The 23,111-nt window shown below is 47.0% G+C and overlaps 3 protein-coding genes across 9 annotated transcripts in view; all 3 read right to left on the reverse strand.

Annotated features, from left to right (window-relative positions):
* RPS3A (ribosomal protein S3A) overlaps positions 1 to 23,111 on the reverse strand; it is a 1,130,248-nt gene that overhangs the window by 842,526 nt on the left and 264,611 nt on the right. The gene's annotated exons all lie outside the window — the stretch shown is intronic.
* MAB21L2 (mab-21 like 2) overlaps positions 1 to 23,111 on the reverse strand; it is a 501,930-nt gene that overhangs the window by 319,052 nt on the left and 159,767 nt on the right. The gene's annotated exons all lie outside the window — the stretch shown is intronic.
* The window catches only part of DCLK2 (doublecortin like kinase 2), a 179,300-nt gene continuing 159,221 nt past the window's right edge, over positions 3,033 to 23,111 (reverse strand). For 4 of the 5 annotated variants that reach the window (XM_050791174.1, XM_050791175.1, XM_050791171.1 and 1 more), the window contains 6 exons: positions 20,089 to 20,222; positions 19,541 to 19,618; positions 13,237 to 13,333; positions 12,536 to 12,616; positions 11,226 to 11,342; positions 3,033 to 4,432 (listed from right to left, as the gene is read on the reverse strand). In XM_050791174.1, the coding sequence (XP_050647131.1) occupies positions 4,205 to 4,432; positions 11,226 to 11,342; positions 12,536 to 12,616; positions 13,237 to 13,333; positions 19,541 to 19,618; positions 20,089 to 20,222 (735 nt within the window). In that variant the 3' untranslated portion in view covers positions 3,033 to 4,204. Of the gene's footprint in view, positions 4,433 to 6,891; positions 6,975 to 11,225; positions 11,343 to 12,535; positions 12,617 to 13,236; positions 13,334 to 19,540; positions 19,619 to 20,088; positions 20,223 to 23,111 lie in introns of all 5 variants that reach the window. The other variant, XR_007725790.1, reaches the window with a different exon arrangement.

Here is a 23,111-nt window from a genome sequence, read left to right on the forward strand (position 1 = left end):
CTTTCTCTGTACCACACGCACCAAGGTCCCCAGAAGAGAACTCCATCCCCGGTTAGTACTGCCTGGGATCTGCCCGTGCTTCTCATAACACAGCTAAGATTATGCTAATGTTCAAGAAGCTATGTTGGCTCCTAATGACGGGGTGATCACTGAAATCCTCCAGGCCCAGATCTTCAGCCGTGCTGCAGGCCAGGGCCTTGCCTCGGGTAGTTACAGAATCGAATCCCAGCACTTCACACTTCACTTCTATGGGTTTGGGTCAGTATCCTCATCTGCTGAGATCCTTTTAAATGAGTCTATTCCTTTAAAAAAAAAAAAAAAAAAAAAAAAAAAAAACAGAAAAGCATTCTTTCTAAGTTGTTATTCACATCATATGGGGGGAAAAAATGGTTAAGAACAAAGACTGAAGCTGCAGCCTGGCTGCAGAGCTGCCCTGTCCAGCCTGGCAGCCACTAACCACAGTTCAACACTTGAAATGTGCCCCGTCCAAACGGAGACGTGCTGTAAATGTAAAGCACATCAGATTTCAAAGGTTTAGAATAAAAAAAGTAAAACATCCTAGGGATTTTTTTTTTATTGACTACATGCCAAAATAATACTTTGGATGTATTTAGACATATTAGGTTAAATAAAATACACTACAAAAATTAATTTCACGCCTGTAATCCCAGCACTTTGGGAGGCCGAGACGGGCGGATCACGAGGTCAGGAGATCGAGACCATCCTGGCTAACACAGTGAAACCCCGTCTCTACTAAAAATACAAAAACTTAGCCGGGCGAGGTGGCGGGCGCCTGTAGTCCCAGCTACTCGGGAGGCTGAGGCAGGAGAATGGCGTGAACCCGGGAGGCGGAGCTTGCAGTGAGCTGAGATCCGGCCACTGCACTCCAGCCTGGGTGACAGAGCGAGACTCCGTCTCAAAAAAAAAAAAAAAAAAATTAATTTCACTTGTTTCTTTAAAAAAATTTTTAACATGATACTAGGAAATGCTGTCTCCTGTGGCTTGCATATTTCTGTGGGACAGCAAACTGTTCTAGAGATCTTTCTCCAAGACAACATCAATCAGCACTCCTGCTTTCAACATGGTGAATCTGCCGTGAGCTCTCTTCACCATCTCCTAATTCACATTTCACCATTTTAGCCATGAAGATATTCTGGGGAAGTTTTGCCAAATGCCTTCAATTTATATATTCAATACATTTCTGTTATAGCAACCTTTCTGAAGAGAGGGCGAGAGGAAGAGAGAGAAAATGAGAGGCTGAGCCTCGGCCCGGCTCAAGTAAGGGAATCAACACGAAACAGCCCATGCCATTCTCTCTGTGCAGAACTTGAGGAGCGCAGCAGTTAAGTGCCTGTATTTAACTTAGATTCTGAGACAGAATTACAGCTGAATAAACGTCTGCTAAACAAGTGGGCAATGAACAATCTGCCTGTAGTAGAACCTTTATTTAGCTCCTCCCCTCCAGGCTTTGATTTAGCCTAGGATAGACAGGGAACCCCTCGCCCCCAAAAAGAACATGCACTTTAGAGTCAGCAAAAGCTAACACTGCATAGTGGCTCCACCTCCTGCTAATTCTATGACCTTGGACGTGTGACTTGACTTCTTGGTTTGCTCCCCTAGCACCACATACTTCTGTAGGTTTTCCTGGGGTCATAACCATCTTAACAGGATGGCTAGGCAGTGCCGCCCCCGCCAGTTCATGCTACTTCTGGTCTCCACCCTCACAGAGGACGGAGGCATGTACCAACAAGAGGCTCCTGCATCCTGACAGTGACTGGCACTGCCCGGCCACTTATTTTCTTGTCTTTAGCAGATATCTTTCTTTGAACCTCACAGTTCGAGAGTGGGAGATGGGTTTGGGGCTCAGATCAGTGCCAGAGGCCTTGTTCTATTGCTATTTGCATTTTTCTCCTTCCTTTTATTAGCTCTTCCCTTCCATTAACAAAAATGTTTCTATTGAAAGCTAAGAAAAAGCTTGCCCTGTAACTAAAGAGAAGGCACAAGCAGAATGTTCTAGACCTATACATCACTCCTTTTTTGAAACTTACCCTCCTGTAGTCTGACCCTGCTACAGCTGTGGGACTAGGAAGCCCACCGCTGCCGTGCCCGCCAACCCCCCCTCCCCACCCATCCCACCGCACCTTGTGGCCGACCTCTGGACCGGATCAGGGGTCAGCACCAGCCCAGAACTCATTGCATCGCCTGGCCCATGAGACTGACTCATTCCTTCAGCTATCTGAACTGGAAGATCCAGAGTCAAGTTAGATGATTTCAAGCTCTGGGATTGTAAAGCCTTGAAAAGTTGGGGACAGAGGCAGTACGAGGGTAACCTAAGTCACAGGTCAGTGGGTACTATGAGGGAACAGAAACAAGAGTCTTGCAGAGAAAGCTGTAGCTGACAGAGCACTGGAAAAAGCAGAGACAGAAGACCACACAACCTCAGAGAGAGACAGGGGAACAGCTGCCCCAACTCTCTGCCCCTCCTGCTCCTGGTTCGTAAGGTTCCTCTGTCACACACCAGGCACACCATTTATTCTTGAGCTTTTGTGATGTGTCTTTTTTCTGAGACAGGTTCTTACTCTGTCACCCAGGCTAGAGTGCAGTGGCATGATCTCAGCTCACTGCAGCCTCTACCTCCCTGGTTCAAGTGATTCTCCCTCCTCAGCCTCCGATTACAGGCATGTGCCACCACGACCGGCTAGTTTTTCTATTTTTAGTAGAGATGGGGTTTTGCCATGTTGGCCAGGCTGGTCTTGAACTCCTGACCTCAGGTGATCCACCCACCTTGGCCTCCCAAACTGCTGGGATTACAGGCCTGAGCCACCGTGCCCCTTCTGCACCTGTAACCAGACAAACTTCAACCAAGACACCTTTCCATATGTGTTCTCCCCAAACTTCCTCTTTTCCCCGAGTGGCCCTGAGACTTTGCAAAACAGCCACTGGCACCTGCTGGAACCTGGGCTGAGGAGGAGAACTTTGATTCCACACATCCTTGGCCAAACGACAACACAGACACCTTGGCCCATCCCTGATTACTTTTTTTCAAGAGGGAAAAGTTTATTGCAGGTTGGGTACACTTGTAAAAGGCAAAATCTAACAATGAGAACGAACTATAGGGCCCACCAGTTTAGAAGATGAGCAGGTAAAACAAATACACGGATTATGTACAATTATTAAAAAGAGCAGGGTGGTGGACAAAAAGGAAAAACTGCCAGCAGCCTTCCAGAAGGTTCACAGAGTATATCCAGGGAGCACCTTCCCGCCCAGTCCTGGCTGCCTGGGGCGCGCCGCCTCCTGTGGTTACCTGCCCTGCTCCAGATGAAACGCAGATGAGGAAGCAGGCACCGGGGCTCAGGTGCGGAGCTTGTTCTGCTCTGCAAGTCACTGGCTTGCGGAGAAGCAGCCGCTGGGTGCCGCGTGTGCCAAGCCTCTCATTAAAACACCCAGAGGGCAGGTTCACAGGCATTTCCTAACACACGTGTGGGAAGAGCTGGGGGAAACCCATAATGCCCAGGGAAGAAGTGACTTCTCCCATCATCTGTGTACAAATGAATACCCAGCATTGTCTCCGGTGAGCCCAGTGCCCCAAGCCAAATGGCTGAGCACGCAGCATCGGGCATCTGAGCGCTTCTCAAAGCCTGCAATCCACGTCCAAAGACCAAACCGTCCTCTCAGGCGCTCACTCCTTCCATTAGAAAGCCACTCCTCTCAGCACAGGACATCCACAAAAGGACAAATGCAATTCTAAGTCTTTTGTTAAAAAAAAAAAAAAAGAGAAAGAGAGAAAAGAAAAGAAAGGGAGCGTTCTGAGTCTATTTAAATAAGGAAAAGGCCTTGGTTCATCCAAAGTGTTTCTATAAAAATGCATCGAACGCTGGAATAAAGTTGCACATTCTCCTGGTGAAGCTGTAAAATGTCCAACGAACTGAAAATGACTGGGGATGATCTGGAACGAGTCTCTCCAAACAGCTGCTGGCAGCACGGATGCAGCCTTTGATGTCTCCAGGAACCAGAAGGTAGAGCCCAGAGCACCAGGCCAGGCTCCGGCACGCCGGGCTCCGGTTCCCAGGCGGTCTGCGGAGGACCCGCGAACTCAGGTGCAGGCGGTGAGGACAGGGAGGCCTGCAGCAGGGAGGCCGGCGAGGCTGAGCAGAGGGCTGGCTTCCTGGGTGGCAGCGGGCGGCTTTGCCCGTCTGCAGGAGGCTCAGTCTCGGTGGCGGCGCCAGGTTCCTGCCCGCTCACCACCCGTGGCAGCGGGAGGACAGTTGGGGGTGGGAGATTCCGGAGGGGTGGGGGCCGGGACTGCTTCCCCAGGCACAGGGGTCTCCTCCACTGAGGGAGGACCTGGAGAGATGGGCTCCATCCCAGGCCTGCCGCCGTCTGGACAGTGCTTGCTGCAGAAAATCTGCCCCTCCTTATCTAGAGCCGTGTTCTGAGGAGGAAACAGCAGAGACAACACATTACCCAGGCCCAGGCTCGGGTCCCAGCTGCCACGAGCGGAGAGCACGACAGAGCATGCACGGGCCTCAGAAACAGAAGAGGAGAAATAACGCCAAGCCTCCAACAGAAGCCTCACAGGAGAGCAGTGGTTTCGGGAACCCACCGGGGGAAGGGGCTGTCCTCGACCTCTGCTCCTACCCTGACCCAGGCTGGCAGCCCAGGGAACACTGGGTGTCTGTGTCTTCTCTCGCTTTGGGCTGTGCCTGGGTTCTCACTGCTTCAGCCCAAGCCCAGACCTTAAGCTCAAAAGAATTCTGAGACGATAAGTAAACCTTATGAGGGTGCTCGGTCTTGGACAGTTTACTTTTCCAAAGAAAGTTCTCTGTCACAAATTGAAAAGTTACCCATATGTCCTGTGAATAATTAATCCTTCTAACAACCTGAGTGGCTGTGAAGCCTATAAAAGGCCCAGGAATCAGATGGAGCCATATTATCCTTTTTTGAGATCCTCCAGGATCTCCTCACCTGTCTTCTCTTCACATGAAGCAAAGCATCCTTATCCTGACACGTCTTGAAAGTGTTTAAATCTGCTCAGCTCTTCAAGGAACAGAGAAACAGCCACAAAGATGTGAGGCAGTCACCTGCGTTCTGAGCCTGGCTGGGGAAGGGAGCCTGGTCCTCCTTTTTCCTTCTCTATTTCCTGCTTGTCCAGGGAAGTCCATCAAGCTGCCATCTCACTGGGCCTCCCAAAAGTGAAGGAGATGGCAGTTCCCAGGCACCTTTAGCTGAAAGGGACAATTGCCAGGAGGCATTTTGTAATCTAACTACCCTGGGGAGGGAGAGGGGAACATGCACTGGAGATTCTTTCAGTACTTTAACAACAACAAAAAACGTCTGGAGAAAATAAGAATCAACAACAGGGCTTTCTAAGATGAACTTGGGTGGCTGCCTCCAGGGCACCTGAGGCTACCTGTGGAACGGCTGCTTCTCCACCAGCCCTGCCAAGTTCAAGCTGAACAGTCATCTATTTCTGGCCAGGTGCGGTGGCTCACACCCGTAATCCCAGCACTTCGGGAGGCCAGGGAGGGAAGATCACTTGAGGTCAGGAGTTTGAGACCAGTCTGGGCAACACGGAGAGACTCCATCTCCACAAAGAATTTAAAAATTAGCCGGGCATGGTGGCAGGCACCTGTTGTCCCAGCTACTTGGAGGCTGAGGCAGGAGGATGGCTGGAGCTCAGGAGTTTGAGGATACAGCGAGCTAGGATCACACCACTGCACTCTAGTCTGGGCAACAGAGCAAGACCCTGTCTCAATAAACAAAACTCCCATACCTCTACAATTTCCAAGGACAATTTCAACTACCTGGAGAAAGGGTAACGGTGGAAAACTCCACTAAAAGATGCTCCCACCTACACGGGAAGCAGAGAGCCAGCATACAGGTCTTTCCTACCACAAAAGGTCTCCTGGGTACAAGAAAACCATCCCCCCCGTTATTTCTCCTTTTCTCTTCCTGTCAGGAGCACAGGGGTGTGTGCAGCAGAAGGCAGGCTGGCAGTGCAGTTAGTACATACCATGGCCTTGGACCTAGCCAGAGCGAAGCAATGCAGGCGGCGGGAGAGGCAGAAGGCAGGAGAGAAGCAGGGACAGAAACTAGACTTACTTTCAACAGAAGCAACACGAGTGAAACAGTTTTGTCTATCCTTAAATTAAGGCATAAACCCAAATCCTTCCCCAACTTCTCCCTGAAACAAGGCATAATCCCCCAGCGAAGAAGGCAATGCCCTTGAATCCGTCCCTTCTCAAGTCTGCACCACAGGCGCCGAGTGACGGCGGCTTCTCGGCATTTCCTTCCCACCACAAGATGGTCTCTCCTGGTCTCTGCAGCCGGGGCGAGCGCCCCCGGAGTACATGGGAGGCCGTCCTGCGTGCACCCTGCTCTGTCCTTTCTTACGCATGCTAAGGACAAGTCCAAGAAAATGGAGCTGTAATTCCACACCTCAGCCCTGCCTGAAACCAAGGCCTCGCCCATTAAATGATCTTCTCTTATCCCAAAGGCTGGCTGAGAGTACACTTGCTGATACAAACTCATCTTTGGAAACGCAGCTGGAGAAAGAACAAAAGCCTTCACAAAGGCACCCATCCTAAGCTGCCCTTTCCAAAAAGCCACTTTTCACCTAAGTGGGAAACAGCACTGGCAGAACGACGGGACTCCTCCCGTGCTCTCACCAGCTGTTGGTCTGGAAAGGCAGGCAGTGTGGCAAGCTGAGAGGTTTTAAAATGAAGTTTTCCAGGGGCGTGCTTGGCTGGCTGGAAAGGATGAGTAGGTACAGGAGACCCACACCAGTAAGCAGCTGAGAGCCGGACGGCGGCATGAGAAACTGAGACAAGCATGCAGGTGTGAGAGGGGCTGAGGATGGGGTGCGCTGGTCGGGCACAGCATGGTGAATACCAGGATTCTGCTTCGGGCTCTCCCACTGTCTCAGCGGGGTAAAGAAGGAAACTCTGAGGTGCCTCTCAAACTGTCAAATCAAACTGTCAAATAAAACGCAGATAACACCATCAACTTTACTTTCTTTCACCTTTATGGACCAATTCCTAGCCCATAATTTTCTCACTGAAGCCTCAGGCCCCAACTCTGGGGGTGAGAACACCAGCGTGACAGCAGATGGGAAGGTCCTATCTGTAGGTGACACAGCAGTTGTCTGATGATTCAACCTCCAGTCGGTTGACACTATTTCCACTATCATTTGTATCTGCGGAAAACCAGGTTGGCCCCACAGTCTCAGTTATGAGTACCAGGGAGAGTCATTTTGAGGTTATTTTTAATATAAAAACACTTAAAACTGTTCCCGAAGACAGGACACACAGATGCACAGTGACGTGAGGAGGATGAGGACGAGGAGGACGATACAGCAGCATCGCGAGTTCCCCCACACAACCGTGCCCTGGACCAGGTCCTGCGCCAGGGGAGGACCAGCAGCAGGCCTTCCTCTCCCGCTTTTGGGGACAGCCCAAAATTCACAGGCTGGTGTTTTGGCCATCGAGAATGGATGCCACCAGAGACAAGCCTGATTGAATTTTCCTGCAGGTCCTGAATGGGATCATGACATCAGCAGTTCCCCCGAGCTAACAGCCCGCAGAGTTGTGTAGGGAACACGGGGTTAGAGGGACACCCTGCCAACATGCGCGGAGTGACTACCGAACACACGTAAACACACAACATTCACAATCGCCATCAGAACTGCAAACAAAAGAGGGTTGTTCGGTTACACAAACACCCTGTCAGAGCCCAGGGGTTTGTTTTTTGACTGTTGAACTCCTCATCAGCAAATGGGAAATGGTATTTGTAAACCACACAACATAGGTTCTGTCTGAGGTGGTCTAAGCGTCATTATCCAGGACAGAGCCTGTAGAACGGCTAATCACTCCAGAACGTCAGCTCAGAGCCAGCCAGAACGAGGCCGGGCACAGGCCTACAGCCGCTGATTCCTATCTGAGCCCCTGAGTCAAAAAGTGACCCCAGCAACGACTCCCTTCACAGTCTCTGAGCAAACTCTCCGAAGCCCCGGGCACAGGGTGGTTAAAGGTTCTTCCTCTCAGAAGACTTCATATGGTTAGTAAATTCCGATCCCAACCAGTCTCTCAAGGTTTTTCATGACGTGTTGAGTATGCCAATTTTTAATGTTTTATTTTTCTAAATTTTCCAAGAAGCTGCCTTACAACGCAGTGCACAGCGAGGCTATGTACCACTGAGCCCATCCATCAATGCTAGCTCTCGCAAGGGAATCGCTGGACACATTCTCGTGCTGTTGACTCAATCAGGATGGTTCTTTTCAAAGTGTCTACGCTGTAATTCTTTGACAACTCGGACTTTCTCAGGCTTTCAGCAAAACACTGCTAAAATTCAAGGGAAACCACAACTCAAAAGGTCTTCCCACTGCTTTGGCACAGAGCACCCCCAAAGTCCTGCAAGCCATCAAAAGACTCAGCTTGCAAACTCAGGCTCTGTCTGGAGAGAGACGGAGAGCACACTTTCTGGCAGGGGAGCAGCTGGGGAGCTGCAAGGACACACAGAGAGCAGCCACTTCAATGCAGCCACCCTGGGGACAGAAGAGAATGACGCCCAGTGGGTGCTGAGAACCTGGTGGATGCTCAATCCATGTAACAGAGTGCTGCATGCTCGTAGGGGGTGTGGGGTGTGGGGTGAGTGGGGGGGTGTGGGGTGTGTTGGGGTGTGGGGTGTGCTGGGGGGTGTGGGTGTGGGATGTGTGGGGGTATGTGGATGTGTTGGAGTGTGTGGCGGTTGTGGGGGTGTGTTGGGGTGTGAGGGATATGTAGTGTGTGGCATGTGTGATATGTGTAGGGCATGTGGGGGTTTGGGGTATGGGGGTGTGGGGAATGTGGGTGGTGGCGGGTGTGGGGGATATGGGGCGTGGGGTGTGTGTAGGGTTTGTGTGCAGTGTGGGAAATGTGGGGTGTGTGGAGTGGGGTGTGGGGGCTGTGGGGTGTGTAGAGTGTGTGTAGGGTATGTGCACGGTGTAGGGGATGTGGGGTGTGTGGAGTGGGGGGTGTGGGGTATGGGGTATGTGTGGGCGGTTGAGGAGTGTGTGTGTAGCATATATGTGGGGTGTGGGGGATGTGGGGTGTGTGGAGTGGGGGGTGGAGGATGTAGGGTGTGTGGAGTGGGGTGTGGGGGATGTGGGGTGTGTGGAGTGGGGTGTGGGGTGTGTAGGGTGTGTGTAGGGTATGTGCACGGTGTGGGGGATGTGGGGTGTGTGGAGTGGGGTGTGGGGTGTGGGGGCTGTGGGGTGTGTAGGGTGTGTGTAGGGTATGTGCACGGTGTGGGGGATGTGGGGTGTGTGGAGTGGGGTGTGGGGTGTGGGGGCTGTGGGGTGTGTAGGGTGTGTGTAGGGTATGTGCACGGTGTGGGGGATGTGGGGTGTGTGGAGTGGGGTGTGGGGTGTGGGGGCTGTGGGGGTGTGTAGGGTGTGTGTAGGGTATGTTCACGGTGTGGGGGATGTGGGGTGTGTGGAGTGGGGGGTGGGGGGTGTGGAGTGGGATGTGGGGGATGTGGGGTGTGGGGTGTGGGGTGTGGGGGATGTGGGGTGTGGGGTGTGGGGGATGTGGGGTGTGGGGTGTGGGGGGATGTGGGGTGTGGGGGGTGGGGGATGTGGGGTGTGGGGGATGTGGGGGTGTGGGGTGTGGGGGATGTGGGGTGTGGGGGATGTGGGGTGTGGGGTGTGGGGGATGTGGGGTGTGTGGAGTGGGGGTTGGAGGATGTAGGGTGCGTGGAGTGGGGTGTGGGGGATGTGGGATGTGTGGAGTGGGGGGTGGAGGATGTAGGGTGTGTGGAGTGGGGTGTGGGGGATGTGGGGTGTGTGGAGTGGGGGGTGTGGGGGATGTGGGGTGTGTGGCATGGGGGGTGTGGCATGGAGGGTGTGTGGGGGATGTGGGGTGTGTGGAGTGGGGGGTGTGGGGGATAGGGTGTGTGTGGGGTGTGGGGTATGGGGTGTGTGTGTGGTGTGTGTAGGGTATGTGTGGGATGTGGGGTGTGTGGAGTGGGGGATGTGTGGTGTGGGGGATATGGGGTGTGGGGGGTGTTGGGGTTGGGGGGATGTGGGTTATGTGTGTGGCTTCCTTACAGCTTCTATCTGGACCCTGCATCTTCCTAGGTAAGACTCCCAGATGACCATGCACCATGAGAATATGCCACTGTTTCCTTTCTAGTTGGGGAGGAAACAAGGAGGACCTTCCCAGAGGGCGAGAGGCCTGTCCCAAGTACGAGTGACAGAGCTGTGGAGATGGCCCATCCTTAGCTGTCAGGACTCAATGTGGTCACTGGGGGGCCCAGATGTGAAACTCAGACACTCATCACCTCAGCAGGTCTGATTCGAAAGCCGCTCCAGCCAACTCCGGCTCTGGGAAAGGCAGCTCCACCCCTGTTCTATGCTCCTGGGAGTGCGGTGGGGGGAACCGAGGTCCCTGCCTGGGCGGCTGGTTGGCCTCCACCACTCCCAGGGAGCTGGCTTTCCAGCCCAGCGTCGCACTGGCTCAGGCCTGGACAGCTGCTGCCGGTGTGCTGCCCTCACCTCTGGTTCAATGTTTTTTCCTTTTGATTCATTTACTCTCATGTCACTTTTCATTTTAATTTGTTGTGTTTATGTATTTAGAAAAGTTGCCTTAAGAAACATTTTGGAAGAAAGGCTGAAAAAATAAGGCCATCATTGTCACTGACATCTCATAAACTGTTAACCCTGAAAAACAAATATATATATATATTTTTTTCCTTGGTTCTGTACTTTAAAAGCCCCAAACTGTTTTTTAGAAAACACTGATTTTTTTAAAACTGAAATTTGTTTAGCTTTGGCTGTTTCTTATGCCAAGTCTCAAAGAATAATTCACATCTCTAATCATCTATTTTTGAGGCCTTGAGTAGGCAGGGAGTTAATTCCTAACACAACAAATCTCACCAGGGCTTGGGAGTCTCTCTAGATGAGAAGGCAGAGACAAGAGTAGAAGCAGCTGCCCAGAGGGCCCGGCCGGGAGCTCCGTGGCACCTGGACCCCTCAGACCAGCCCTGTTGGTCCCTGCACAAGCCCCTCCACACAGTGCCCCAAGCCGGGGAGTTGCCAGACGAGTGCCCTCCACATGCCAAGCCAATCTTCGTATGAAATAGGACCATGGAAGGCACCAACTTCCATGTGAGGGCAGCTCCCAGCTATCTAATTCAACACTTCAAGGCCGGCTCCACAGACAGGCCAGATGCTGCCACCTTCCACTCACCATGATGACGGAGACCCCGGTGGTAGTGCTGTTCTGTTTGGGGAGCGCATTATTAAAGTGCTGTTTTAGTTTACCTGTTACCTCAGCTTGCATGTTATTCTCCTGGGAGGCATCATCCTACAGGAAAGAAAAGAATCAAATACAATGCTTTTTCCATCCTCCCATTTCAGTTGTCTTTTCCTTAAGAGTCTCCCTCCCAGCCCCACCCTCCTGACCTCTTCCTAAATGGGCCCCTCTTAGCCACAGAATTAGGGAAACAATGACCTTTCAAAAATAACTACTGTTATTCAGCAGTCCCAGGCCCTCAGAAAGACCCCACACCATTCCCTTTGCCCCTCAGTACTAGAGTAGGCCCAGGAGAGGGCACAGGTCTCCCGGGACACAAAGCAGGACACCCTTCAAGCTACTGAGACCCTCGCCCAACGCACACGATTTAGTATGATCCCTCCCATGGAAGCATCAAAGGTAATTGTTTTTCACTTTAATCAAGAATTCATTTAGTTGTTAGTCTTTATTGCTTATAATAAACAAAAAAAAAATGTGGCATCTTAGCTACTTGGTCCAAGAGCCACATCATTTAGCCCAAGAGAGCAGCGAGCAGGGTCCAGAGAGACTGCACCCTGATGGCGAGTGGGTGGGGCAGTGGAGGTGCACAGGGAGCTCCCAAACCCGAGTCAACAAAGCCCTGGGCTAACTAAACTAACTTCACTCTCCTGGAGCCTCCCAGCAATGAGGGAAATGGATGGGAGAAATGTAATTCCCACAGTCCCCATTTATTGGATTGTGTTTCCCTCCCAGAGACCACCCGAGCCTCTGGGAGGGAACTCTAGTCAATATCACATGTCTCCACCCAGCTCTGAAGGGACCATGTCTCAGCCTCCCCATCAACAGCAGGAGGTCTCCTGAAAGCACATGCCCTGAAGGCAGAGAGATCAGAGTCTGAAACAGGCTCATCTCCAGGGCAAACCCTGGAAACTCTCAAACCCTGGAACCACAGAAGACGAGAGAGAAGAGCCTCCTAAAAGAGCACTGTGGCCAATTCCATTTTGCAGATAAGGAAACTGGGGCCAAGAAAGGGACAGTGACTTGCCCAGGTGACTCGCGGGGCAGGGTCTCAGACTGGGACCCTGGTGCCAACTGCTTTGTTGGGGAGCCATCTTCATGCTACTTGCTCAATGGGAAAGACAGATATTCTATCTACCATGGAGCTTGGATGTATAACGTTTGCATGTGTAAACATCACAGTGAGGAACCGTGCTGTTGGCCACAGAGCACAGTGATGCCCATTCCCTGGGAATGTGGGTACTTACTGACACCCAGGGGTGACTCAGGATTTGTCCCGCAGTACACCGAGCTTCAACATTTACCTGAAGCATTTGACTGATTAATTCCTACAAATAAATAAACAAGACAGACCACAGAGAAGGAGATAATTCAATATCACAAAAGAAGATAATTCCAGCATAGATATAGAAATCTGAGTTTGTAGCAAGCACTTCAGAGAAGAGCCAGCACAGCTGTTAGCTGATTCAAACTTAAACGTGATTACACCTACTCTCCTAACGCCTTATAAGCAGTGCAAAAGAAGAGACGGTCTCTCCTGAGTCCACATGAAACTAAGATGCTCTCACCTAAGAGTTCTGGTCATTGTTATTATTCCACAGTCTAAAACTGCAGTATTTCTCCTTTTGGCAATTCAGTGTGTTCTGCAGTTCATCCCTGTATCCCGATGGGGGCCCAATACATATTTCTCGAGTAAATGAAATAATGGATGTTGAGAGCTTAGAGGAGCACAAGAGGATGGAGGGAAACCGGAAAGACGGCCAGTCCAACTTTAAGAATTTTGCCAAGAACTTCAGAGACCATACCATAGGACGAACTTAAAAGAACAACCACACAATAAAAGCCAAGGAACTTTCTGCAATGCAATACCAAGAGTAGCTACAGCCCTGTGGAATGGGTGAGGACCCCACAACGTAATACAACCCACAGAAACAGGCCTGGAGGGTACCTTGGCAGAGTCCGTGATGTTATCCCAGTAGGGGGCCGGAAACTCCAGCTTCCCAGCCAAGATCTGGTCGAAGAGATCTTCCTGGAGATTGTTCTCGCTAAGCCAGTGACAAAGAAATGGAAGAAAAGTCAAAGTCACCGTAGAGTTTTTCAACAAAATGCCCACAGGAAGAGTGGGGAAAGGAGTCCAGTCTCTGGCTTTCACTTGGGCATTCCATATCTCAATTATGTATCTCAATTCCATTTGTAATGACAGAACTTTTCCTTTTAGACAATGAGCCAAAGAACATTTCCATAGGCTGAGGAATTAAAGAGACAGAGACAACGACTCAAACATTTGCTTAATGAACGCAGAGTTTCAGTTTGGGAAGATGGAAAAGTTCAGGAAAGGGACGGTGGTGATTCTTGCTGCACACAATGTGAATGTATTTAGTGGTACTGAACTGTACACTTAAAAATGGTGAGAATGATTGATTTTGTTATATATATTTACCACACACACAAACACACACTCAAGAAAATATTGGAATCCACAAATAATGGAAATCCTCATTTCAGGAAAAAAAAAAATCAGCATCTGCCCTCAAAACTATCATGGCAACAAGAAAGGAAAGGCAGAAAATCTGAGTCCGATCTCCTTTCCCTTCTCCCTTCCACTTTAATAGCCAAAGGTCAGTGGAACAGCCAACATATGAAAAAGTTATAAGGAGTTCAGGATCTGGATAAAACATTCATGAAATAATTAGTTCACTGTTGGAAACTGACTTTAAGCTCAGTCTGAGAGGAAGGGCCAACCCAAGACACCAGGCAGAATGGCACAGGCTGAGGCAAACCCATGCCAGTGGCTCACAGGGGCATCCCTCCCACCTGCGCCTGACCGTCCCACCCTCGGAGGCGCACTTACACAGTCAGTGCCTGATGAATACAGGCTGACCTGACTTCTCCTGAATGTCATGAAAATGTGGAAACACCACTGGGAAAGATGTCCCCAACCTCCCAAATAACTTAACCTCCAGAGCCCCCTCACTTGGTGGGTGCATCGATGGCTAGAGTGAGGAACAGCATCATTAGCTTTCCAGGCCATTACAAGGCCCCATGAGAAAGCTCAGAATGGCCTGTTGGAGTCAACATCAAAATCCAGGAGTGCAAGTTAAGTATTACCCGGCAAGTGTGCAAACATTTCTTGGAATTTCTTCACCCAGCCTTTGGGGTTTTGCTACCAACCCCATCAAAGGGGAACAAGGGCAAGCATGGTGTCCTGAGAAACAGACCATTCAGCACAGTGTCTAGACACAAATTCTAGGGCTGTTGTGATGACACAGTTCCCTCCTTCCTGTTCTATTAAAAAGAGTAGAGTTGGCTGGGTGTGGTGGCTCATGCCTGTAATCCCAACACTCTGGGAGGCCGAGATGGGTGGATTACCTGAGGTCAGGAGTTTGAGACCAGCCTGACCAACATGGTGAAACCCTGTCTCTACTAAAAATTAAAAAAAACCCAAAAATCAGCCAGGCATGGTGGTACACACCTGTAATCCCAGCTACTCCGGAGGCTGGGGCAGGAGAATCCCTTGAACCTAGGAGGCGGAGGCTGCAGTGAGCTGAGATCGTACCACTGCACTCCAGCCTGGGTGACAGAGCAAGACTCTGTCTCAAAAAAAACAAAACAAACAAACAAAAAAACAAACAACAAACAAACAAAAAAGAGGCGAGTTTCTGAGCTTTGTAAATATTAATGACATTTAAGAGCAAGCCCAGCTGAACGGACACCCATTGGTCCATGGAGTTTGGTGAAGAGGCACACTGAGGAGCAAAAGTCAGGACAGATAACTGGGCCAGGCAAGAGAAAGAGATTCCCACCACTGTCCCAAAGAGCGATTTCCTGTGAATGCCCACAGGTTTCTTAGTGTCCGCATGTTTTCTTTCCTTTTCACTGTTATTTCCCTGCTGAGTGAGCTCAGCTTACTGCTCCTTCAAAGTGAGTACAGAATACATCTAAGATTATTAGATTTAGTGGAAAACTTCAGAAAACCAGAGGGCTCCAACATATGATGTTAGAAAAAGATATTAAAAATGAGCTATTTCCACAATCATTCTTTTTAGTCATCCTTACCTATTATTCCACTCACCTCTCCCTTATTTTTTTCTAGAATCTCAAATATCTTATATTTTGTTAATCCATATAGCTTTTGTTAATAAATAGCTAAAAAGCTGGAAGTGTGTGCGCAGCAGTCATTTATAGCAGCTGGTTCTTGGCAAAATACCCTGAGTCAACAAACAAAACCATAGGGTGTCTCAGCAATGAGAATGAGACCCCGAAGTATCCACTGTGAGTTGCAAGAGCTTTGACAGTTGGGGCCTGCCCTGCACTAGAAAAACAGAAAGTTAATTTATCTTTCTTAGCAGTCATGTAAGAAAAACTGTTCTAATTAAATCCACACTGGATTTGGTCTCACACTGATACTCTGCAATGTGGCTGAGATTCTTCAGGGCACTTTTAAATTCTAAAACAATATAGCCTTTGGACCAAGGTGCTGTTAAGTCTAAAAATGTCCATTAAGAAAAACTTGAAAAACAACAAGAGAGTTTGTGCACACGCTCTCTTTTCAACGACAAAGCATTAAAATTCAGAAAAGGTACACCTGAAAATGTTGTAAGCTATTTCCCAAATGATGTTCAAACGTTCCACTTAGAGCATTTTGCGCATGTTTTAAGAGAAACAAAAACTTCAGTATAGTCATACAAATGATACTTTTTGTCAGTGACCCTAAGAGCAGACTTGCTTAGGCAACAACTAAAATTTTGGGTGCCTCTGAAAAACCAATCTCCTTCTCGGTAATGATGAATCTGATGTTGAAAAAGACTAGAGGGAGATGGTCCAGGCGCAGTGGCTCACACCTATAATCTCAACACTTTGACAGCCTGTGGTGGGAGGACTGCCTGAGGCTAGGAGTTCAAGACTAGCCTGGGCAACACTGCAATGTGGTCTCAGCTACTCAGGAGGCTGAGGGAGGAGGACTGCTTGAGCCAGGAGTTGGAGACTGCAGTGAGCTATGATCATACTACACTCCAGCCTGGTCAACAGAGACCTTGTCTTTTAAAAAATAAATTAAAAAGGTTAAAAAATAAAATTTACAGACTGGGAAACAAAGTGAGACCCTATCTCTACAAAAAAAAAAAGCTGGGCATGGTGGTGTGTGCTTGTAGTGCCAGCTACTTGGGAGGCTGAGGTGGGAGGATTCCTTGAGCCTGGAGTAGGCTGTGATCACACCACTGCACTCCAGCCTGGGTGACCGAGCAAGATCCTGCCTATAAAAAAGAAAAAAAAAAAAAGACTAGAGAAAGAATGAAAGATGCTACAGTCAGAGAATCTAAAACTGTAAATTCCAAATAACAATTTTAGTTTAAATGCTTTGGGTTAAAGTTGTCTTTTGTATAAAACAAAGAGACTATTTTGAAATATTTGAAAGACTTTTAAGTACAAATGTAGACAATCTATTTTATACCAAATTTATTTACCATATACCATTTCGGTAATTTATGACATACATTTCTGTATTATGGTAGGTTATAAAATCTACCCAGAATGTTGCTGTATGCCATGAAGACACTTTAGTAACACGTTTTTAACATTACAGATTCTCTTTCATCACAATATGATATAAAAGAGGGAAAGCAGTCTTAATTTTTAAAAGCCACCTGGAGGTCTATGGCCTGCTTCTGAAGGCAGCACATAAGGGCAGCAGCCTTCAGAACGTAGCTTTACTGCTTTTGATTAGCCAAACTTATCTCTAGACCCCACAAAAAAGCTGCTCCCCATTCAGTATCAATCCATGATAAATACATCCTGTTCAATTTGAGTCTCACTTTTGTTAAAAAGTAAAAAGCAGTGAAAAGAAAAAATTCTCAGGCTGCACCGGCAACTGGAAACACTAGAGGGAGTTGTGAGCACACAGTCCTCAAACTCATCCCCCAAGACCCTTTCCCAGCTGATCCCAGCTTGGGTTAGCCAGGGAAGGGAACTCCGCTGTAATTGGCCCAGGATCCCCTGTCATCAAGATGCATTCCCCTTCTTCACTTGACCAACTCCCGAAACATGACATCACTGAGACCAGCCAAGGCCTGGTGTGACTGTAAAAATGGCCACGAATTATTCCCTTCCCACTATGTGCTTAGCTCATTTTCTCCCACATTTATTCTGGGTTTGACTTGATTTGCTTAATGGCACACCAAGTGTGAGGTGAGCAGAGACTGAGGAAGTGCTCGGGGAGTAGAACTTGCCCTGTTTCTGGCTGCTGGGGAATCCTGCATCCACTCTCATGGAAGCCCAGGACAGTGCTTGCATGATGAAAGCACAGGGCCAAGTCATCTCTCTTGTCCCAGTGGACACTGAGCCACCTACCAGGCATGCAAGTGGGGCCATCCTAGACCATCAAGCCCCCACTGAGCCAGCCAGCTCAGAAGATTCACTCAACTGATCCATGCAATTGTTTCATACTCCTAACTTCAGGGGTAGTTTGTTACTCAGCAAAAGCTAACTGAAATGTGCAGTAATTCTACAGTCTGTGTAACCCACCTAGTCAACGACTTTGGTGGAAGACCATGATGTTGACGGCCAGATGAAAATATCTTTCCACCTACAAAAACTCCACTAATACCACAAAGGTCTCACTCAAATGCTACATCTTTCATTAATGCTACATCCTTGTGATATCCCTGAACTAAGCACTCCCTCATGCTCTGCTTATTCTCTTTGATCAATAAGTCTTGTGAGGTGTGTCTTTATCTATAGCATAAGGCTTTCAAAAGTAGAGACTAACATCTGTCAGTCTTATGTTTACTGCAATGCCAATTAGAAAATTGTTCAACTCAATGGAAAAACTGAGAATGTTAAAAAGATAATCCTTTCAACTTTTCTGTATGTTCGAAAGTTTTCATAATAAAATGTTGGAGGGAAAAGAAGATAAAACCATTTTTCACTTACTGACCCAGAACAACACTATAAACACCATGCCATAGACTAAATGTTCATGTCTCCCCAGAATTCCCATGCTGAAACCTACTCCCCACTGTGATGGTGGTAGGACATGGGATCTTTGGGCAGCCATGCTATTGTTAAGGGTGGAGCTCTCCTGAATAGGATTAGTGCCCTTACAAAAGACCCCAGAGATTCCCTTGTCCTTTCCACCGTATGTGGTTAGGGTGATGAGACGGCTCTCTATGAACCAGGAAGTGGGCCCTGAACAGTCACCAAATCTGTAGTACCTTGATCTTGGAATACTCAACCTCCAGAACTGGAAGGATGAATTTTCTGGTATTTATAAGCCACACTGTGTACGGTATTTTGTCATGGCTAGTCAAATAAACTAAGGGAAACCACGACCTCAGGTTTTGTTCACCACTGTATTCCTAGCACTTAAAATCATGCCTGGTACACAGTAGCTACTCATTAGAGAGTTACAAAATGAACAAAGGAAGAGATTAAAGTTAAAAGAGGTCAAGAAAACTCAGAAGAAAACAGAACATGCACGGTTAGATGAACTTCTGCTTCAGAGTAATTCATTTGCTCCAGAGGGGAAGATGAAACTCATCAAAAGAGCTGTGGCTGAAGCCCCTCACTCATCCCCTGTGCAAAGACTGCCGGGCCCAAGAGTGTGCTCCGTGCCCGGCTCACACACCCTGACCATTGTCAGGGGCCATCTCTGCTCCCACCAGGTGAAGCAAATGGTTATCAAGACTCAGTCAGTCTGTGTATTCCCAGGCCTATTTATACCACAAGTGTTTGTAATTCTATTCTTAATTAAATGTCACGTGAACCAATAAAATGAATTTTAAGAAGAAACAGATCCTGTTTCTATGAGAACAAAGTTGAATGCTTTAGAAAGATATAAAAATTGCTCTCAATTATAATTGAGTGTGAGAGATCACTACGAAGAACTGGAAGACAACATACCTGGAAGGATTCGGACTGCTTCACAAGGCTCTTTAAATTTTGCTGTCATTTGAAAAAATGGAGGAACTGGACATGGTAGACACCATATAATGGGTTTATTTTTATGAAAGAATGAACACTGAAAACTCAGAGGACCAACCAAACACAAAGCAAAGGCCTTCACCTCGCATCTAAAGTATGCTAATGAGAATACACATTAATAGGCTGTAAATTAAAAAGTGAAAGGTTTTTTATGTAATTTTTAACTGGCATATTTAGTGACCACACAGTCCTGACTGCCAGGAGCAAAGTGTCTGCTTCTGGACCCAAGGGAGAGTATTTGCAATTCAAATACAGTCGCCCAAAAGGCCGCCTACCTTCGGAATGGTGGGAATCCACAGAGAAGTATGTATGTGATCACGCCAGCTGCCCAAATGTCCACCTTCAGGCCATAGCTAGGAAAACAAAGTGGGTGAGGGGGAGAGACATGATGACTCCCAAGAACCTTCCATGGTACTGGAGTATTGCCTTTAATTGTTGGGAAAAGGATTACTTTGGTGTTATTCATTTCATTTCACATAGAGATGAATGAATCACCCTTTAGAAAAAGGCATCTGTTTCTGCCAACCTAACCACAGTCTTGCTGACTACTACCATATTCTCAAGAGAGGCCTTGGGACACAAGTCCAGGCCAGGGCTCTGACCAGGTAAGCATAAAGTCTGCTTCCTGAGGTCAAAATCATGGTGCAGGCAACAGACTCTCTCCTTTCCATTTTCCACCTTCACAGGAGGCACTGTATACACAAGCAGCAGCCGCAACAAAACAGACCTTTCTCACCAACTGTATACAGAAGCAGCAATAGCAACAAAAACAGACCTTTCTCACCAAAGTTAAAGGACTAACCAGGGCCACCAGAAGTCTTACCCAGTTTCAGCAATGATTTCTGGAGCCACATAAGTGGGTGTGCCACAGACTGTGTATAAAGGGCCTTCTACCACAGTAGCAAGCCCAAAGTCTCCCAGTTTCAAAGACTTGGTTCCATCGGGATATTCACACACCTGAAACAGAAATCAACCAACCATCAGAAGGTTTTGTTTTTTCCTCAACAAGTGCAAGAGGGCTCTTGGAATGAGGCAGAAAGGACACAAATACATTTACTGTTAAACTCCAGTGAAATTTCTCCTTGTGATTCTTTTTTTGAAGACAGGGTCTCACTTTGTTGCCCAGGCTGGAGTGCAGTGGCATGACCACAGCTCACTGCAGCCACAACCTCTGGGCTCAAGTAATCCTTCCCCCACCGAACTCCTGCCAAGTAGCTGGAACTACAGGTACATGCCACCACACCAGGCTCATTTCTTTATTTTTTGTAGAGACAGGGTCTCCTTATATTGCCTAAGCTGGTCTTGAACTCCTGGGGTCACGAGATCTGCCCACCTCAGCCTCCCAAAGTGCTGGGAATACAGACGTGAGCGACCATGTCCGACCCCTCCTTGTGATTCTAACACCATTGATTTATCTTTGTTGCTTTAAAGCACTTTTTCTCTTCAGAGATTTTGCACGATTGTGTGAAATTTGGAAAAAATATTTTCCACTTTTGCAGAAAGTTCCTTACCTAGAAGTACAATGAACACACGTGCTTGCTTACACAGTAGTTAGGGTGTAGGCGGGTGTGTACCTGATGGGCATGAGAGAGGCCTCTAATCCTGGAGGTAGAAACTGACCTTTATTTAGCATTTACTGTGTGTGACATACTTGAGAGCCCAAGAAATGGTGTATTAAGAGTCCACCAAAGCACTTGGTGACCTCCACGGGACTAGCATGTTTAATTCAGAAAATAAAATTGGGGGCAGCGATGGGTTCCTTGTTGTCCGGACAGTCAATGATGAAATATAAATATCAGATAGGGGAAAACCTTAGAAGTTTAGAAAGAAAATGACCTTTGGGATCAGGCAGCCTGAACTTCCATAACAAGTCCACACATCTGGTTGTGTGACTTCTGAAGGTCACATAAGCGCTCTGAGCACATTCCCTCATCTAGGAAGTGCGATAATGCCAGCACCTCCCTTGTGAAGTTGGTGTGAAGGTGAAATGAGACAAAGCTCAGAACAGGGCTCAATAAATGCTCCTTCCTTGTGGGTAATGATAAAGGCGAAAAAATAAAAGTAAAAAAATTAAAAATGTTATTTCCATTTCCTAGAAGGACTGGCTGATTAGATAATTATCACATTGGAAAAGGTTTAAAAATGCTGGTGGAGATGTGACTGTTTATGCTTAAAGAACCTTTCTAGAAAGCATTTCAGCAATATATAGCAAATTTCTTTATATCAATTATAACCTTTGACCCAAAAGTCTACTTCTCAAAACCTACTCTAGGGGAATACAGATGGACCCAAGGATGCTAATCTCAGAATTTGTCTATGACTTTTAAAAACTAAAGGCAACATAAATGGGTAACAGGGCAATGACTAATTAGGATACATTACCATAATAAAATATTACATACTTTCTAATAAGCATTTTTCAAATATATTAATCATATGGGAAACAGTCACTATTACACAGAGTTAAAAAATGCACAATTATATATAAAATACTCAAAAATGTTAACAAGTTTATCTCTAAGCAGTAGCATGAAGGATTAAATTAATTTTCTTTATACTTTTCAGTGGTTTCTAAAATGTTTACAATGAACATGTGTTGGTTTCATAGTAATTTCATATATAAGCAAAATTATGGGATAAATATAACTTTAGAAAGTTACATTCTAAGTGGATAGTTTTGGAAGCAAACAAGTGCATATGACAGCATAATTCAGGTTTCACCATGCAATCCTGAACCTGAGTGTACAGTCTGTCTCTTGGATGTCCATTTTGAAAACATGGAATTTCAGAGAATAAACTGCTGCAGAGACCTAGTCTATACTCATTGTAATGCCTGTTTCTATTTTTCTATTTTAAGCATATTTAGTTTGCTTTGTCTCACATTTTGCTGAACCAGATATTTATCTCAACTACTATTAGCTGTAGAAGGAGAAAAATTTAGAAAATGATGTTTTTTCAAGATAAGCATGTTAGCAACATCATCCATTAGTCTGCTACTTAATGAGGGGGAGTGATTTAAATAGTCATCAGTAAAAAGCATGGAGAACCACAAGGCTCCCCAAGGCCAGTAATTCCCCAAGTTTTAAAGGCATTTTAAAAAGGACAGCGGTGAAATACCTCCCTTACCTGTGATGTCCTTATCCATTTAATAAGAATATGTTTCACCTTTACTATCTGAATAACGTTTTCCAGTCTTATATACTGAATACACATCCCTAACACATATCTTTGACTTTAAAGTTCACAGGAGTAATGATGAAGATTTTGAGTTCCTCATAGATATTTACAACTCTGAGTCAGCCCACAACTCAGCAGAAACATTTCCAAAGATATGAATGATTCAGCCTAAAGTAATGGATTCCAGATTCTTAGTCACGTCACAGTCTTAGGAAAACTTTCCACCCATTATGTTTAATGTAAACATTAGCAAGAACAATCTGATATAATTATAGTTAGAATTTATAATGCTTTTACCAAAACCCAGACTTTGGAAAGAAATTTCCTAAGTAATTACAGTGATAAGAATGTTATAAGCACAATTTCCTAACTGTCTGTATCATGAGAGTTAAAACAAAAAGTTTTATAAATGTCACTGTTATTTTGTTTTTACAACTTAAAAACATACTCTTTAGGTACAATTTTTGAAAAATAGTGTTTATTTTAAAGACTCCATTTAGTGATGCCTAGGGATATTCAAAGGTTGCTGACAGATACTCACAAGTCCCAGAAGTCCTGTTTTTCACATCCTCTATAAAGAATTCAGTCAGATGCAGGAGCATAAATAGAAAGGGACTGAACAGTCTATAACTGCTGAATTATGTCTGTGCAAGTGATATTCCTTGGCTA

The sequence above is a fragment of the Macaca thibetana genome, chromosome 5 (genome assembly GCF_024542745.1).
Source record: "Macaca thibetana thibetana isolate TM-01 chromosome 5, ASM2454274v1, whole genome shotgun sequence".
NCBI classification, from domain to species: Eukaryota; Metazoa; Chordata; class Mammalia; order Primates; family Cercopithecidae; genus Macaca; species Macaca thibetana.